Source organism: Helianthus annuus, chromosome 3, assembly GCF_002127325.2.
Source record: "Helianthus annuus cultivar XRQ/B chromosome 3, HanXRQr2.0-SUNRISE, whole genome shotgun sequence".
Taxonomy (NCBI): domain Eukaryota; kingdom Viridiplantae; phylum Streptophyta; class Magnoliopsida; order Asterales; family Asteraceae; genus Helianthus; species Helianthus annuus.
Genome location: NC_035435.2, coordinates 167,890,759 through 167,910,035, shown reverse-complemented (window position 1 = coordinate 167,910,035; position 19,277 = coordinate 167,890,759). Strand labels below are relative to the sequence as shown.

The 19,277-nt window shown below is 34.5% G+C and overlaps 1 protein-coding gene and 1 long non-coding RNA gene across 16 annotated transcripts in view; both read right to left on the bottom strand.

The window, feature by feature from the left end:
- Window positions 1-6,828: 6,828 nt before the first annotated feature.
- On the bottom strand, window positions 6,829-9,357 carry LOC110930663 (3-isopropylmalate dehydratase small subunit 1). 2 transcript variants are annotated; one of them, XR_004888927.1, is made up of 3 exons: window positions 8,455-9,357; window positions 7,216-7,288; window positions 6,829-7,112 (listed from the first exon to the last, which is right to left on the bottom strand). XR_004888927.1 is itself a non-coding variant. In XM_022174011.2 (2 exons), the coding sequence occupies exon 1, from the start codon at window positions 9,220-9,222 to the stop codon at window positions 8,464-8,466; it is 759 nt and encodes a 252-aa protein (XP_022029703.1). In that variant the 5' UTR covers window positions 9,223-9,348; the 3' UTR covers window positions 6,829-7,112; window positions 8,455-8,463. The 2 variants fall into 2 exon arrangements, 1 of the variants encoding a protein (XP_022029703.1); XM_022174011.2 differs by lacking the exon at window positions 7,216-7,288 and having other exon boundaries at window positions 8,455-9,348.
- Window positions 9,358-12,513: 3,156 nt separating this feature from the next.
- Window positions 12,514-19,277, bottom strand: part of LOC110930653 — a 34,266-nt gene continuing 27,502 nt past the window's right edge. For 13 of the 14 annotated variants that reach the window (XR_004888911.1, XR_004888917.1, XR_004888918.1 and 10 more), the window contains one exon: window positions 12,514-19,238. This is a non-coding gene — a long non-coding RNA (uncharacterized LOC110930653). The remainder of the gene's footprint in view (window positions 19,239-19,277) is intronic. The other variant, XR_004888916.1, reaches the window with a different exon arrangement.

Sequence of the window (19,277 nt, the reverse complement as noted above, 5' to 3'; positions counted from 1 at the left end):
GCTCGAACCACCACGAGACGGTTGCGAGCCGCGTCCCTTAGTGTTAGAGCCGACGGACTTTTCTTGGATTCGCGGGGTTGGTTCTCCATTGCTCGGTTTGGCTTTGTGTTGTATTTGAAAGATTTTTAGAGTAAGATTGAGAATGGGTGTGGTAAAAAATTAGATTTAAGTTGGTTATTTATATTGGTTAAAATTGAATTTATTTTTTTTTTAAATATTTGACCGTTGTCCAACGTTTAAATCATCAATTCTTGTGCGGTGAACACACACCGCTCCCCCACCCCGCTTACACTCCCCGAATTGATGGCGACGGTGTTTCCGCTCGGAGACTTCAATCACCGCACCACTCCCCGCTAAGTGCCCTGTTTACCCTAAGGTAGACTCAAGTTGTTTGAAAACGAGATCATAAGTAATTAACTGTTATTAATCAAATGAGGACTTTTGTGAACCAATCTCTTAAGTGTAATCTCTCAAGTGTCCTTGATAAATAACTTACACTTAAATGCTCGACAATATTGTTGTGTTTTTCCAAAAACCATTAACCTTTTTATTACACTAGTGTGCGTGGGTTGGAAAATGCAATCCAGAGGCTGACGTGTGGGGGACCCCGCCCCCCCCCCCCCCCGTTTCGAGATATCAGTGACATCGGGGAATCTTCCCCGTCTTTTCTGCGTTGGATTTTTTGATGGTTTGAATATTAGACCGTTGTAAAATGTCATAAGTTAAAAAAAAAAATCCTATTTAAACTCCATTTTCAACTTTAAAAATCACAATCCATTTTCAATATCTTTAATCAATCTCAAATCCATTTTAAACATAAAAAAAACTCATGGGTCCACGCTTTCCCAACACACCCGCTACTCCCTCGACCCAACCCCCACATGTATACCACACGGCATGTCGGCACTGATGGATCCGTATTCGTTTGGCAGTTTTAGTCAATCTCAAACCCTTAGCTAATGCAATACCAACAACAACAACAAGCTATGCAAAAGCAAATGCAATCACAAGGAGTAGAAATGCCACAGTTCCAATCGTTGACTCAAACAACACCCTAGCACAATTTCGTTTCTTTAGACGTATATGACGACGATGTTATACCCAAAACGCAACCACAATCCACGAAGACTAAGAAGGGGAAAAACAAGCATAGGTATGTTTTTTTAATTTTATTTTTAAAGAGTAAATTACTGTTTTGGCCCCTGTGGTTTAGCCAGTTTAACTCTTTCAACCCAAAAGGAATATTTTAACATAACAGACCTCGAGGTTGCATTTTATACAGTTTTGGTCCCTGACACTAACTTTGTTAATTTTTTGTAGTTAAGTGTAAGAGTAATTAGGTCATTATATAATTTAGGGGTTGTTTTTTATAATTATAAAGTTCTTTTAATATTTAAGAGACTATTAATGCCATTAATCAAGTTTTTTCATATTTCGTTATTTTGACGATCATGATTTAATAAAATATGTTTTGTATATATGAATAAATATGTATTTTCATTAAACGTTTGTTTTTTTAAACGTCATTTTTAAAATCATTTGTTTTTTAACCTTTTTTTAAATCGTATATCGTTTTTTAAATTATTCCTTTTTTAAACCGTTTGTTTATTAAAATTGTTCTTTTTAAGGTTGTTGGTCTGTTAAAGTTTTTTAAACAATTCATTTAACACCGTTCTTTTTAAAATCATTTTTAAACAATTCACTTTTTTTAAGTTGTTGATTTTTAAATGCGTTTCTTTTTCAACTGTTCCTTTTAGAACAATTTTTGAAACCGTTCATTTTTGAAACTTTGTATTCAGTTTACATAAAGCTGTTAGGAAAAATGAACTTCAGAAAATGAACGATTTCAAAAATTGAAGGAATTTAAAAATGATCGATTTTAAACAAACGACTATTTTAAAAAAACGGAGATTAAAAAAAGGACGTTTATAAAAAAACAAAACCTTAAAAAAATAAGTTAACAAGTGTAAGGTTTTAAAGAAACACACGAATTTAATAAACGAAAGGTTAAAGAAAAGATTTTGAATAAACAAACGGTTCAAAGAAATGGAAGATTTGAAAAAGAAATAAACCATTCTAAAAAAAGTTTGAAAATGAACGATTTTTTGCAAAATTTTTATTAGAATGTTTCATCTTTTTTCAAATATTACATTTCTTTTGTTTTTTATACACGTCGTTTTGTAAAATTTAAAAAAACGAACGACTTAAAAAAGTGAGTTGTTTCAAAATGTTTAAAAAACAAATGATTTTAAAAAGAATGGTATGAAATGAAGTGTTTAAAAAAACTTTAAAAGACAAACGACTTTAAAAAGAACGATTTTAAGAAAACCAAACGATTTAAAAATAAACAATTTGAAAACGATAGATGATTTAAACAAAATGTTAAAAAACAAATTATTTTTTAAAACGATATTTATAAAACAAACCGTTAATGAAAGTACATATTTATTTGTATATTTAAAACATATTTTGTTAAATAATAATCGTGAAAATAACAAAAAAAAAATAAAAAAAAACTCGAGTAATTGCGTTAATATTCTCTTAAATATCAAAACAACTTTGTAATTATCAAAAACAGCCCTAAGGTATATAATTACCTAATTACCCTTACACTTAAATGCAAAAAAAAAGTAACAAAGTTAGTGTTAGGGGCCAAAACTGTTATAAAATGCAACCCAGAGGTCCGATACGTTAAAGTATTTCTTTTTGGACTGAGAGGATTAAACTGGCTAAACCATAGGGGCCAAAACAGTAATTTACTCTTAGATCATTATATACCTCAGGGGCTGTTTTTGAGAATTTTATAAAGTTCTTTTAATATTTAAGAGATTATTAATGGAATTACTCAAGTTTTTTTATTATTATTTCATTATTTTCATGAATATTATTTAACAAAATACGTTTTTAATATACAAACAAATATGTACACTAGTACAAAAGCAGCTTTTTAGTGCTAGGATTTATGTCTTTTTGAGAGCTATTTGAGAGAGCACCAACAAATATACCATAAAATAATGAGATTTGTTGGTGCTGCTCAATAAGACACCTAAAAATCAATGATAGAAACCAAATTAGTCTACCATTAAATCTCTAAACACAACACCAAAAAATCAATGATAAAAACCATAAGTCTCTAACACGTGTCAATATGCATTTACCACCATTTAATCCACTACTAGAATATCAAAAAATTTTGACACTGCTTTGATTGGTTCACTTGGGTTAGCTTTATATTTTTAAAAAATAAAATATAAAAAGGTTATTGGCGATGGATTTTCTATTATGAACTGGTCCGTAAAAATATACATTATTTGAACAAATGTTTTTTAGTTTTATTTTATTTATAAAACATCCAAGATCTAATACAAAGGCAAATAAAACAAAAAAAACTATACCAAACAAAAAATGTATAAAATCTACAAGCATAATGAAATAAAATTACATGTTAATGGAAAGCTACAAAGAATGAGATACAAACATGATTTTTATAGTCATTTCCTAAAATAACAATGTAAACGCACACAATCAAACCAAATCAACATAGTATATAATTGTACATCCTTGGCACTTCAAAACATAAATGACGTCCATTGCCGTAATAGTTTTCCGGTGAGTATCTTCGGTGTATTTGATGTATCACGTATAAAATCATCAAGAAAGATCTTCAAAAATCTTGTGTCTCTTCGTAGATAAGGCCATTGATACGCTTTACGCCACATCATCGGTTTCCTGGTACTGTGGAAGCCGTTCCGGAAAACTTTCCGATGATGCTTTGCTCCTCCTTAACATTTTTCTCTCTCTAAAAAAGATTTTGATTTTAACATTGTGTCTGTATATATGTGAGTATAAAGGTTGTGTTTTTTGAGGCTTCATTTGATCCATTGATTGAATAGGATGAGAGCAATTGAAAACCATAGGATTATGATTCATGTGATGCCTAACAAAATGTTTTGATTGGTTCACTTTGTTGGTGCTATTAACAACTTCACCCTCAAAAAATCAATTTAATGGTGCTTTGTAATCTATTTTTTGGTGGTGTGTTCATTTATTAGTGTGGTAATCTTGTTATTTTATGCTTTGTATTCTAAAACACCACCAAAAATTGAATATGACACCACCAAAAAATGGTTTTGTACTAGTGGTATTTTCATTAATCGTTTGTTTTTATAAACGTGGTTTTAAAAATAATTTTTTAACCTTTTTTAAAACACTCTTTCATTTTTATTTTTAGAATTGTTCCTTTTCAAATTGTTTGTTTTTTAAAATCGTTCTTTTTAAAGTCATTTGTCTTTTAATAATTTTTAAACACTTCATTTTATTCCATTCTTTTCAAAATCCTTTGTTTTTTAAACATTTTTAAACATTTCATTTTTTTTAAGTCGCTCGTTTTTAAAATTTTACAAAATGATGTGTAAAAAATGGTTGATTTGAAAAAAAAGACATACCATTCTAATAAAAAGTTTGCAAAAAAAATCGTTCGTTTTCAAACTTTTTTTAAAATGATTTTTCTTTTTTCAAATCTTCAATTTCTTTGTATTGTTTGTTTGTTCATAATTCTTTATTTTTTAACCTTTTGTTTATTAAATTCGTGCGTTTTTTAAAATCTTACACTTGTTAACTTATTTTTTTAAGGTTTTGTTTTTTATAAACGTCATTTTTAGACCATTCGTTCTTTTAAAATCGGTCGCTTTTAAATTACTTTTATTTTTGAAATCGTTCATTTTTTAAAGTTCTTTTTCCCTAACGGCAATAACTAAACTGAATTCAAAATTTAGAAAATGAACAAGTTCAAAAACAGTTCTAAAAGTAACGGTTTAAAACGAAACGCTTTTAAAAATCAACGACTTAAAAAAACGATTTGTTTAAAAAAGTTAAAAAAAAAGATTTTAAAAAAGAACGGTATAAAATGAATTGTTCAAAAAACTTTAAAAGACAAACAAATTTAAAAAGAACGATTTTAATAAAAAACAGTTAAAAAGAAACAATTTTAAAAATGAGAGACGGTTTAAGAAAAGGTTAAAAAGCAAATTATTTTAAAAATGATGTTTATAAAAAACAAACTAGTTAATGAAAATACATATTTATTTATATATTTAAACGCATTTTGCTAAATAATAATCGTGAAAATAACTAAATAATAAAAAAAAAAGTTGAATAATTGCATTAATAATCTCTTAACTGCAGAAAAAAAAAATAACAAAGTTAGTGTCAGTGTCCAAAATCGTTATGAAATTGGGGTCGGATATGTCAAAAGTTTCTTTTTGGGCTGAAAGGGTTAAATTGGCTAAACCACAGGGGCCAAAACAGTAATTTACACTTTATGAACGACCCACTAAATCACCGGATAAGCATCCTGAGATGCCCTCAATGGAGTAAATACATCCCCTCCTCCATAACGGTCAGAGTTGGATACATACCCGGGCCACCACTTCCGGGTAAAACTCGCCCGCCCCCACCCAAAGGCCCACTGCAGTAGAACCCGGACCGGTTCGGTTTCGAACTGACACCTCCAGAGAAGTCTAGTTCTAAACTTCATTCCACCACAATTTGACCCGAAGGCCCACTGCGGTAAAAGTTGAACAAGAACCAATTGAAACTCCCGGCGTGGAGGTGTTGTCATGTCACCACAACACCCACCAGTACCACTCCGTATGGTCTTCCACATAGAATGGGCATGGAGAAGTGGCGGGGAAGCCTTTCCACACCATGCACACCGACCCAAAAGTGGGAGGGAGAGGGAGATTTTCCACTAGCGTAGAGGGATTGTGGGGTGTGAGGTGACAAGCTTTGATTGGTGTTTCCACTAGCGTAGAGGGGTTGTGGGGCGTGAGGTGGCAAGCTTTGATTAGTGGGTGTTGTTTGGGTTGTTTTAATTGGGTGATGTTTAATTTATATATATATATATATATATATATATATATATATATTTTTAATAAAAACGCCACTTTCACACCCAACACCACCCTGTTGCTGACGTGGCTGCCACGTGACGCTTAATGCCCCCTCTTCATGCCCTCCCACTCCGTATGGTCTTAGCAACGACCTCTATAACGTGAATACAGTAAACAGGACTTGTTTAGAGGTATTCGATTAAATCTATTAAAAAGAAAACAAAACACACTCAGAGGAGCATACGTAAGGCAAACCAACATTTGTGGCAATCCACCATGAATCACTAAGGTGACAATGGCAGGATCAGTTAAAAAAACTATAATGACCAAACATGATGTAAAACCACATAATTGTTGGGGAATTTCGGTTTTCCGGACGATCAGAGAGGCGTGTAATCACTCTCAGATCAAATTATTTCGATGGTTCACCCGAATAATTTAATCGGATACAACTCTGATTTCGAGAATTGAACCTGAGTATGTGTTTTTGAGTGAAATTGATGAACCAGAGAATTGTGACCAAAACTTAGAAACGAATTTTAGGGTTTCTTGCAGATAACTGCCTCTGGCAGTTATTTTCGAATTTTAGTAAATTGCATTAAAAAACTGCCTTGAAATTTTGTCTGAAAATTTATCATAAATTTTATTTTCTAAGGCTCGACCCCAGCCAGGGGCTCTGCCCCTTGGACCCCGCCAGGGGCTGCCGCCCCTTGGACCCTGCTCCCAGGGGCGCTGCCCCCGGACCCCCGCCAAGGGGGCGCTGCCCCCTTGGAACCCCCGTAGAGTACGGGCTCCGCCCGTACACCTCGAATAATAATAACTCAAACAAGCGTGCACTCCCGCACCTCCTAACTTGCTTGATGTGTATTATTATTCGCTTTGATCACCAAGTCAATCCCGATTACACTAAAATATCTAACAATAATAACCACATCAGTTTTGCAACTGTTGAAATGATAAGTTTAACAGCTTGATTACCACCCTACAGAAACACACACAACACATTATTTCTCAAAATGAGTCCGGTTTTACTAGTTGTACGACACGAAGAAAAACAAACGATAAAAACATTTATCAAATCACAAAACCTGTCGCTATTTATGGAACTACTAAAGCCATCAACACTGGAAAAAAAAACTTGCACTCGATTTGTGTACGCAACATGCCTGGATATGTAGCTTTGAGATGTTTCTCGTCTACAGAAGCCTGATGGTGAATGAGCTGCAAAAAAAAAACAGTTTGGTGTCATTAGATGAATGAAATGACGAAAATGCCCCTAACAAGTGGTAATTAGTTTGAATTTCATTTGAATTCGAGATCATACCCAAAGAATCACAATTCAAAATCTCATTTTTCAGCCAAATCATTTCCAGCTTAGAGAACACACTTTAACAAGACTATGAAAACAAACTAATTTCAAATCAGCCAAATCATCTCAAATGTAATATTTCAATCATGTGACATATATAAACCTATTTATAACATCAAGAACCCGCATCACCCAATCATATTTCACTCTAAACAAGCAAAATCACATAGTAGCATCATGTCAATTATCAGCTTTCACTTCACATAAACAACTTATAAAATATGCAAAACTTGCAGAGCACAAAAAACAAAAATCTTATTTATGTATGATCCACAATATATTTGCGTTCAAATTTAGAAAAATAAAATCACATTTCCATTACTCAAGCTGGAAATAAGTCTAGAACCAATGCATAACTTCATGTATTTTAAATTTGTTTGTTGCAGATGCAATAGATGAAAAAACAGACATCATGTATTTTAACTTCAAGATTTTTTTTCTGTTTTCTGTACATAAATTAAGGGGTATTTGGGCATTCTATTTCAATGTGATTATAGCGACTAAAAGAAACAGATGTATAAATTTATATTTATCTCAACAGCTGGTCTTTCTATAGCAACTTCTTAGGAGTGTTTGGATGTGTGTTTAAACTAATCAACTAAAGTTTCAGGCTTTCAGCAATTAACTAATCAAGTTATGGTATTCTCCATTTATGCAGCTCAAATTCCCACAACATAAACTAAATTCACCCCAATCTAAGTATCTGCACCAATGCAGTTAATGTGGTAAAAAATCGGATATCGGTCAAGAACCAATATTTGAGATATCGGTTATCACGGTGGGATACCAGTAATTTTAGTATCATGCAAAATTTATATATATAGCAATTTAACACTAACAATTCAGTATACTCTCCTACCATTAACAAATTAACCTTTTGCAACTTGCAAAACAAACAATTTTAGCAACTAGGAACTCATTAAGACTTAAAATAGTAACAACTAACAATTAAGACTTAAAACACTAATAGCAGCAATAAGAAGAAAGACAATGCGTATCAATATCATCAGTCCTATATCGGTCAGTATCGCCGATAATATCGATGCCGATATTCTGACAGATATTTTGCACAGATATCTAACCAGGGACCGATAACCGATATATCACGGCGATATTATCTACATAGATCTGCACATACACAATTAGCAAAATTAAACCTCAAAACTCTCTTTAACAACAAAATTTAACCACTACCTTAAGTTACTAAGCAGGAATCATCCCAGCTTTTCGCGCATAAGCGAAAATCCCACCGGCTTCAATCACCGGCCCAGCATCACCAATCGGCTTCAACGCATACTGTTTCCCGGTCGTATGATTAATCAAAACACTCTTCTCAAGCTCAATTGTCACCACATCTCCAGTCTTACACTCATCACAAACCCTAACTTCTGACTCCAACGGATAAATCTCTCCGGTCGCAACCGAATTCCTAAAAAATATCCTCGCGTACGACTCCGCCACCACCGCCACCGCTCCCGCTGCTCCCAACGCCACCGGCGCGTGCTCACGCGACGAGCCGCATCCGAAGTTATCTCCGGCGATAATAATCGGATACTTTGTTCGGTATTCTCCAGTCTCAACGAATCGAGTCTCGTACGATTCCGGTAAACCGACAAGAGCGTACGATCCGAGCTTTTTGTATTCGTCAGGTTTTGACGGAACTAGGGTTAGGTATTCAGCCGGAATGATTTGATCGGTGTCGATGTTGTCTCGTACGACGTAGCACTCGCCGTGAAATGAGGTCGCCGGAGCTGAGGACGGTGAATCGGAAGCCGCCGCCGCAGCGATGACGGATGCATGACGGATTACGGTTGGAGTTTTGTGAGAAATTAGGGTTTTGAATGAAGGTTGTTTGGTGGAAGTGAATGCGTTGAAGGTGGAGATGGAAGCTGGAGGTTGTTGACGGTGGGTTATGGTGGAGGAAAACGTGTTAGGGTTTGCAAGAGAAGCAGTGGTTGCCATTGTTGACAGCGTGGTTGGTGGAGGAAGAAGACGTGCTAAATGGTGAGGTGCTGGGAGTATAAAAATGGCTTTGTTGACTAAAGTTCATGGGCTGGGTTTTAAATTTTTGGGCTGTATATGGCTACTAGATGAATCCGCATCAACGTATTCGTTTCATGGATTATAAAGGAATTGTAATGGTAATTCGTGCGGAAATCAAAAGACAAATTGTAATTTAGGTGTGTTTGTTTTGTAAAATGAAATGAAATTTGGATGCAATTAGACTTTAGATTCCATTCCTTATAGTGTTCATTTCAAATTCGTTTTCTTGTTGAAACCAATAGGTGTGTTTGTTTTGCAAAATGGAATGAAATTTGGATGGAATTGGAATTATATGTTGTTCAGTTTTAATTCATTTTCTTGTTGAAACCAACAAAAGAAATGAAATCAACATTCCACTCCCATCAAAATGTGCATTCCGTTCTGTGAAACGAAAAGTTTAAGGTATAAGTGTACAAAACGTAGTTTGGGCCCAAATCGGTTCAAGTTGAGAACTGATTTAGGGTTGAAAACCCCAACCCACTCAATCTGATTTGTATCAGGTTCAAAACAGGTTTGGGACAAAAACCACAGTTTCTTTATATGTTTTTCAAATCAGGTTGGGTAACAAACAGGTTTTATGGAACAAGACTATGAACTGCTATATGAGCTGACGGGTTCTGTTGGGTTGAAACCCGAGCCGGGTTTTTTTGGTGAAGTGGTACTGGTTATAAATCGGTTTGGCGACCCAAGCCAGTTTTTTCGTACACCTGGAGTTTAAGGCCTTGATTGTATACGATACATTTTTGGGCTACCTTTGAAACTGGTTTTAAAAGGAAATGATCCAGTTCGGTTTGGTCCGAAATGGTTTTAGCAGATATATCTCACACCGATTTTAGATTGGTGGATCGGATCGGGTCGGACTGGGACCGGTTTCATCGAAACCGGTTTTGATATAGGTTTTAGGTATATATAGCTGGTGCATTGTTCCTATCTATTTAGAAATGGTTCCCTTTCAATTCCACTTTCTGATTCGTTTGATTCCAACCCAATAAACATTTGTTGAGCAATTATGAAGTTTCGGAATTTAGTTCAGTTTCCTTGGCTCATTTGATCACGATTGGCGTTTGTTAGTTGGACCTTTACATGGTAAAATCTAAGGTAAACATGTAAATTGTAATGAGAGAACAAGAAAATTAAAAGACCATTTAAGATGTGTTAGTGTACTGAAAACCGGATCGTCTGCAACCCTTTTTCCAGTTCGGTGCGTTTGAACCGTTCCTATTTGGCCAGCTGACTCAAGCGAGCGGGTGGATCAGTAACCCGGTTACTATTTGGCCAGATTTTATTTTATTTTTTACTTCTCAATTTTCATTTTATAGAGTGAATAAAATCACCTTCTCTGTTACGACGGATGTGGAACATAAAAATTATAAAGTCAAAAAGATTATTAGTTAAAATTATATTAGAAATTTTTTTCAATAATTATAAGATTCGAACCAATGACCTCTCATTTAAAGTTTATAAGGTTCAACCATCGAACTAACAGCTAACGCCATTTGGTTCCCAAGTCCGACGCAATAGTAGACTGGCAAGACGACAGACATCCGCTGCCATCCGTCAATTCTTTAAAATATCAATACATGTGTTATCATACTGACTATGAGTTTAGTAAGAGTAAAATCTAACACACGTGTAATTGGGGCTGTAAACGAACCTAACGAACACGAACGAGGCCTTGTTCGTGTTCGTTCGTTAAGGAAATAAATGTGTTCACGAACGGTTCATGAACACTTACTGAACGAGATTTTATGTTCGTGTTCGTTCATTAAGGAAATGAGCGTGTTCACGAACGGTTCACGAACACAAGCGAACACAAATAAATTTGGCGAACGCGATGAAGGATAAAGGTGGATGGCCCAGAGAGTAGCACTAGAGCTTGAATCCCTTGTTGTGAAACAGAGGTAGATCATATTCGTTGATGTAAATAATGAGAAAAGAAAGGGAAATGGTGCATAAACAAGGTGAAATAGGGTTTCCTAGTTTAATTGTTAGGGTAATGATATAAATAAAAGTTTAATAGTATAAAAAGTATAGATAAAATATATGAAAGTATAAAAATATTTAATTAAAACACGAACATACAACATAAACGAACGCAAATGAACGAATGTTCACGAACACCTTAACGAACGTTCACGAACACAACTGAACAAACGAGACCTTTGTTCATGTTCGTTCATTTAACTAAGCGAACCGAAATTTCTTGTTCATGTTCGTTCGTTTAATTTAAACGAATGAACATAAACGAACTTCCCGCCGAACGGTTCACGAACTGTTCGCTGAACGTTCGGTTCATTTACAGCCCTACGTGTAATAAACAAGTATCAAAATTAATATATATTTTTTAATCTATTAATCTGGCTATCTGACTATAAATTTAATTCCAACATGATCTCAAATCATGTATAATACTTTTATTACTTATCCGGGTATTCTCATCTAGTATCATCTAGTATGATACTTTTTTTGTATGGCAGATGTCTTTATTCCCGTCATCTGTGAGACTTGAACCCAAGACCTCCCCCTCCTAAGGTGTTTAAAGACTTTGTCTTTGGCCATAAACCACCACCCCCTTATATTCAAGATATGTTATGGGTTGCTTTTTTCATATTAGCAAACCAAACATGAAAATAACTATATTTATTATTAATAATAATTGTTAATTGAGGTGTTTATGTTTATACAGAAGAGATGATGAAACATAACCTCCTACACATTTTATTGAGTTTTTTCTCTACATTTGCTGTATTGGAGGTTTTACAGCTTATGTGATTTTGTAGAAACTTTTGTAAATTGAAGCAAGAAACAAGAGAGATAAACAGGAATTCTGTTAACATACACCAGGAACCTGAATGATAAATACAATACACAAAGATTGCAGTTTGACTTTTGTGGTCAAACTTACCATTAGTTTTACATAAACACGGATTTTAACAAACAGCTTCCCTTTAAACCTCTTATTATTACAGGGTCAATTAACTTAACTAAATTTAAACAAAATTCCCCCAACTATTACGAGATTCAAATCTATTCAAAGTTGCAGTTTAGTGGTTTTGACCTAGGAAGTCAAACTATGTCTGGTCATGCATTATCAGATGAGAGAATAACACACCTAATTTATGAGCAAGAACGCTTTAAGAATATGGGACCCACATAAAAAATGAAATGGGACCCACATAATACAAAGATGAACTTGTGATATGTCAAGTATGGAATCTAAAACTTGGCTTTTGATCAAATTTTCAAAATGTGACAACAGAAAAACACACAGATTACAATGGAAAACATACACCAAAACTTAAAAGGTATGAATACAAGTTTTTAGCAAACTTCAACCCTCCTCGTTTTACCCGGGCTTGGGACCGGCCGAGTTTAACTTGAAACCCAGGCAGAGTTAAAACTTGTATAAATATATATATAAAAAAAACAATCAAAGCATATGCAGCAGACAAACATGCTCCAAGTTGTGAACACAATAACCTCTTTTTATCAAGTAAGCAAAAGTGTCATAAACCTATATCAATCTCAAATGCGTTGTTAAACCGAGATATAAAAATCCTAGATAACCCTATTTACAAAAAAAAAAAAGAACTTGAGAACAATTACGTAAAAACATAAAATCCAAAATTAAACATCTATTAGGTGAAGTTGAATAAAAAAATACTGCTAGTTGGTTCATACCCTAACTCGGATTCTAAGATAACATTTTGTGCATATTGCAACACAGGAAGTAACTTAAAAAATTTAAATCCATATTCAACACAGGGTCGGATACAAACCGGGTCTTGTTTTTGTTCTTATATTAACACAGGATCAGATGCAAACCGGGTATTTTTTTTTTTATATTGTTATCATGAGGTATCATGTGAAAACTAAACAAGGTTTCATCATTCACTATCAATAAACCACCCCAAGTTAATATCAGAAAATGTAGATAATATAGGCAAAGAATAAAAGACAGAAAAGAGGGACCTCATCTGCTGACATGGCTATCCATGCACGAACAGCAAGTTCCTGCTGCCTGCACTATTGCGTTAACCAAGACGTCCATCCTTACATGAACCAGTTAATTATTTTATCTTCTAAATTTTACTTTTTTCCATTCCAGATAAAAGCTTTTGTAGTGTCAACTAATGGGGCAGAAGTGAGATTATAAAACCCGCCCTTCTAAACCAGTAGATAGTGAACAGACAACGATGTTCTACATCACACCAACCTACATGCAAAGCAAAATCTCATATAATGCTAGCTTACATGCACAAAAAAATATAGAAATCAGATAATGAATAGAATAATGAGAAATAGAAAAAGATGGACGATGATAATCCATGAGCAAGCACTATCCAATCATCTTCATTACACTTAAGCCTGAAGTGGATGGTAGAAGACAGAAAACGAATGATGTCATATAAACAGAAAACGATAATTAATCAGTATTCTTAAGAAATAAGGGGGACAAACTGAATGGATGCTCCTGTTATTCACTTTCCATAAGCAAGACCAAGGTTGAGAGAGATTTAAAAAACAATATATGGCAACGAACCAGAGAGGGCAAAGAGTCCAAGCAAAGCATTAGTTTTCCAGACCTATAAAGTAAATCAGCAAGATTCAAATATTCGCGTGCTGATAAAAAAAGAAAAGAAAATAAAGACTGCAGGAAAGTCGCAATAAGGTTTAAAGCGAACCCGCAGATGAACATCATGACGCTTTGTAAATCCCTAAAAAAGAATGATACAAAATGAGATTAAAACAGAACCAAGTTTAATGAGGTTGCCTTCCTCTGTACTCAAATGCCTCTTAAGAAGATGACTTAAATGCAACCAGAGAGAATACAGCGATAAAAAAGATTGGATTATCCGTATATGCTTATGTCAGCTGTCAAAAAGAAAAAAGAACATCCGATTACCATTTTCGATATCTTGAAAACCCTTTATTTGAATCACAAAAGCTTAATTTTGATTTACACCGAAAAACAAGCCACCATGTTGAAGATGGATTCACCGAAAAACCATAATAGCAACATGTAACCAAAGCTAAAAAAGGGTCCATTCGCTTTAGAAGTGAAAGAACTTTCAAGACACAAAATGGTACTGATCAAAATGCATAGGTCCGATCATATGTTGTTTTTTTCTGCAAAACAAAAACATTGAACCACAAACTCTACTCTCCTGCAAGGTTCTCATGGTGATGAAAAGACAGAAAAATAATGATGGTATTCATCTAAAATTGTAACCATAGACAAACTACCAGGACTAAATGGATAGCAATTTTTGGTGCCACACAAATCTACATGAAACACGAGAGAAAACGAGAAACCAGCAAAGAAGACAGTAGGTGCTGATGATCCACAAGCAAACACAGCAATCCAGTCATCTTCAACTATGCAGAGCTGTGGCAGGTCAATAATATAATCCTATAAGGCATCAGCAAAAATAAGCAAGACTTTCTGGCTTGCATGTTGATATAAAGAAGTGAATAAACAATGCAAAAAAATTGAATAGATTCAAAGAACTCCCGCAGATGGTCAACCATGATGCCTTGTCACCCAACTAGCCTACAAACAAAATTCTTGTTTAAGATTCCTAGAAAGAAAGTCCGTCATTATGGAATGAAAAACGATTTAGGTCACGAAATGATACTAAACGAAACACATAGGTCCATTCATCAGTTGCTCTTGCTGCAAAATACGTACATCGTAACAACATTAACTCCGTGCTTTCATAAACCTACCAGAAAAATTAAAATATGTTGAAAACAATTTTGCCAAAAGAAAAAAAAAAAAAAAAAAAAAACACTTCTGCACAAGTCAGTAATTTTGATCAATCAAAGTATTTTTTTAAAAAGAACTTGCTAACAAACCCCAACACCAATGGCATCAGCACACAAAAAAATATTTCCAACCAAAGCACATGACTGAAGACCTGCGGCTAGCAGATTGCAGAAGACAGAAAACCAATAATTCTTGAAATAACAGGCAAGAGCTACTGAAGAACACAAGTTGCAGAATCAGTAACATACAGCAACCGGAACGAAAATAAGCCCCACGCAACTACAAGGGAACTGTTGTAAGGCAAAATTATTTGAGTACAAGTGAATCTAAAGCAAAACAATACACCCTCGACACCTTTATGATTCTTCAACCATTTCCAGATTACTACTTACAAATTTACAATATTTAAAATGAAGCATTAATTTTGCTTGTGCTCAACATGTCTAGGCAGATATGTAACGGAACCATAAAAGAAAATGTATCAAAATACACTAAAAAATTACTGATTTAATCATTAGAACTCCTCTCACATTTATTGTCTTCAATCTCAAATGCAGGCAACTCAAGGAACTATGAGCAAAAGAGTGTTTCAGGCAATTCAATACTCAATGGTCCAATCAAAATACAAGCTTTCATAAACCTATGATCAAGAGAGCAAAATTAAAGAAATTTTAATCAGGACGCGAAGGCCAGAAACAAATAATGCTAAAAAGGAGGTAAAAGACCAGAGCAGATGGTCATCTAGACGCCAGAACTGTAGTGTTTAGTAGCCAACTAACCTACAAAGAAAACACCATGCTCTTCAGGAACCTAAAACAAAGCTGGCCACTTTAGCATCTAAAAGCAAATGAAATAACACACCATGGCCCATGGAACGATATCAATCAAAACAAAGGTCCAGTCATTTACTTTTCATTCTGCAAAAATCTAAATGTAGAACCAATGGCGCCATCTATCAGTTATCCTATTCAGGCACCCAGCTTTTAAGCACAGAAAGAAATACAATCTGAAGACAGAGATAAGATAGTGATTAAACATCAACATATATTTTTTACTAAGACGGAAGAACAAAAACAGCCCACTCATGCAAGTTTTTAACAATCTGCAAGAAAGAAAGTAAAGAAGCTGCCCACATAAAATATGAAAACACCATATCTAATAGACACTACCATACATACAATGATAATATGAACATGCTGAACCATGAAATCAAGGTAACAATTGCTGAGTGGACACTAATCATAACGAGAAAATTTAATCATCAAATGATATGAAAACAGGAAAGGTCATTAAACAATTGCTGAGTGGACACTTAAAACTCAATCAACAGAGGACAAATCCATTACCAAAACAAAAAACTCGAAAATACCAAGCAAAAGTGATTGTGGACTACATCAAACGTATAATGCCTCCAATACCACAAAGGTTAACTGAAAAGAACATAAAGTAGTTATTAACATGTCACTAAATGAATTAGGAGAACCCCACGCAGCATCACGACAATCATAAAGAACTTGAGCATTCTGTCTATCAACAAAGAAAACAAAATGACCCTTGGCACAAAAACTCGGTAGTATCTACAAAAAAAGAGATCCTATATAATCAGCTTGAACGGACACAGGCACAAACTTCACCCATTAATTAAACTAACCTTAAATGATCATTAAAGCATGATAAAATGTGAATAATGCAGAAATTAGCAGTGACAAGTGATGTAGCCATTGTGCAGTTGAAAGTTAAATGGAACCAAAGCAACACAAGAAACACAAATTTTTACTACAATGGTGGCAAGAAACATTTTGTAATCATAAGTAGATCAGAAAAAAAAAACAGCACCACAATTAGGAAAAAGGTGGAACATGAATCATGAGATTAACCGATCATTATACAAGAACGATTGATAATCACATGTAAATCACAACGAGAGTTTAATTGTCAAATGAGAAGAAAATAGGAAAGGTCATTTAAACTTACCAGAAGTAAAGATAATAACCCACTTGTATCAGACTATCAGGCCAATTGCTGAGTGGACACTTAAAACTCAAATCAACAAAGGTGCATGTCACTACTGAAAGGACAAATCCATTACCAAAACAAAAAAAAACCACAAAATTAAGCAAAAGTAGATTGTGTAATACATCAAATGTACATTGCCTCCAATTACCACATTGGTTAACTGAATCATGAATAAAGTAGTGATTGAAATAACATAAAGTAGTGCATCGTTAATCCACATTGGCCACCTAAGAGTAAATGAAAAGAACATAAAGCAGTGATTGAAACGCCACTAAATGAATTAGAAGAACCCACACACAGCATCACAACAATCATAAAGAACTTGAGCATTCTATTAATATCGACAAAGAAAACAAGATGACCTTTTCCTGTGTCAACACCAAAAACTCGTTTTACCCAAAAGAAAAAAGATATCATATAATCATCTGAAAGGACACAGGCACAAACTTCACCTGTTAAACTAACCTGAAATGATCATCCAGGCACAATAAATGTTGACAAGCCCATAGAGAACTGCAGTTATAGACCCGGAAACATAACAAATGAATTAAACGCCTCCAAAGGCAGATAAAAGGACAGTAACTAACGAGATGAAACTGATCAAAATAAGGCTTTCCCTGATTCTCGTTCTGCAGAACATATACACAGTACCATAAAATTCCTTCTGCAAGTTCCTCATAATGATAGGACAAAAATAATACTGGTAACCAAAAAGTTACTATTAGGAATTAGAGAAGAACCCGGAGTTGGTTATTGGACAACAATGTTTAGCACCTCACTAACCTACACACAAAACATAATCTTGTCATGCAGGCGCACACAAGAAAAAGAGAAATTAGAGAATAGTGGGAAGTAAAGCATAGATAGGTGTTATGATCCACAAGTAACAAGTTCCTTGTGATGACGGGACGGCACAAAAAGTTCTCTTGTTTCGGGAAACCTAGAAAGAAGTAGGTATGGAACGAAGAATAATAGGTCTAACCATTTGTTGCTCTTTCTGCAAAACACATACAAGGTAACATTTCCTACAAGTTCCTTATGATGATGGGAAGATAGAAAAACAATAATAATGGTAACATAAGGAAAATCTCAAGAACTACAGAAAAACCAGTAGGTGGTGATTAGACAGCGATGATCGACGCCATGCTAACCTACATACAGAACATAATCTCAGCGTGAACACAAAAGAAACCGAAGACTCTGAGAAAGAAGAGAACAGTGGGAAGGAATAAACAGAGGGCTGCTGATGATCCTCAAGCAAGCACAATGATCCAATCATCTTCAACCAATGGTGGTCAATAAAATTACCCTTTTAGGCATACCATAAAATAACATATGATGATGAAAGATAAAAGACCAATGATGATTTAAATAGAAAATAATAGCAGAGCTCCACAATTAGAAAAAATGAAAAGCACGAACTGATATAATGCTCTTATTTTTCACTTTCCATAAGCAAGCCCCAACAGAAACCACAGAAGAACCTATAGGTGGTGATTGGACAATAATGTTCGGCACCACACTAACCTACAACACAAAACATAATCTTGTCATGCAAGCATAAACAGAAATTGGGAATTAAAAGAAAGAACAAAACGATGAGAAGAAATTGATGAAGAGAGGTGCTGATGATCCTCAGACAAGCACAGCAATCTAGTCATCTTCAACCTCTGGTTGTCAAAAATATACATCCCACAAAAAACTAATGATACGAAAAAGAAAATAATTCGTAAAACTATTATGATAAAAAAAACAACACAAACTGATTTGATGCTCTTATTTTTCACTTTCCATAAGCAAGCCCCATGTCAAGAAGATTCACACCAAATACGGCAACAAACCAGAGAGAAAAGGTCCAAACAAAGCACAACTGCACACAAGTTTTAGATGCTTCTCAGCAAGTAAGCAAAATTTAAATACTTGTATGATGATGGAAAAGGAAGAGAACAGGTAATGCAAAGAAAAGAACGCAATCTCATCATGATGCCTGATCGAACACCCAACAAACCTACAAACAATTTACATTATCTTTTAAGGTACCTAGCAAGAAGTTCGTCATCATGGAGCGATAAACAAAGAAAGAGGGTTCTAGAACAAGATATTGTACTAATAGAAAAATGTAGATCCAATCATACGTTGCTTTAGCTTTCTGCAAAACAAATACATTGTAAAACTAACTCGATGCTCC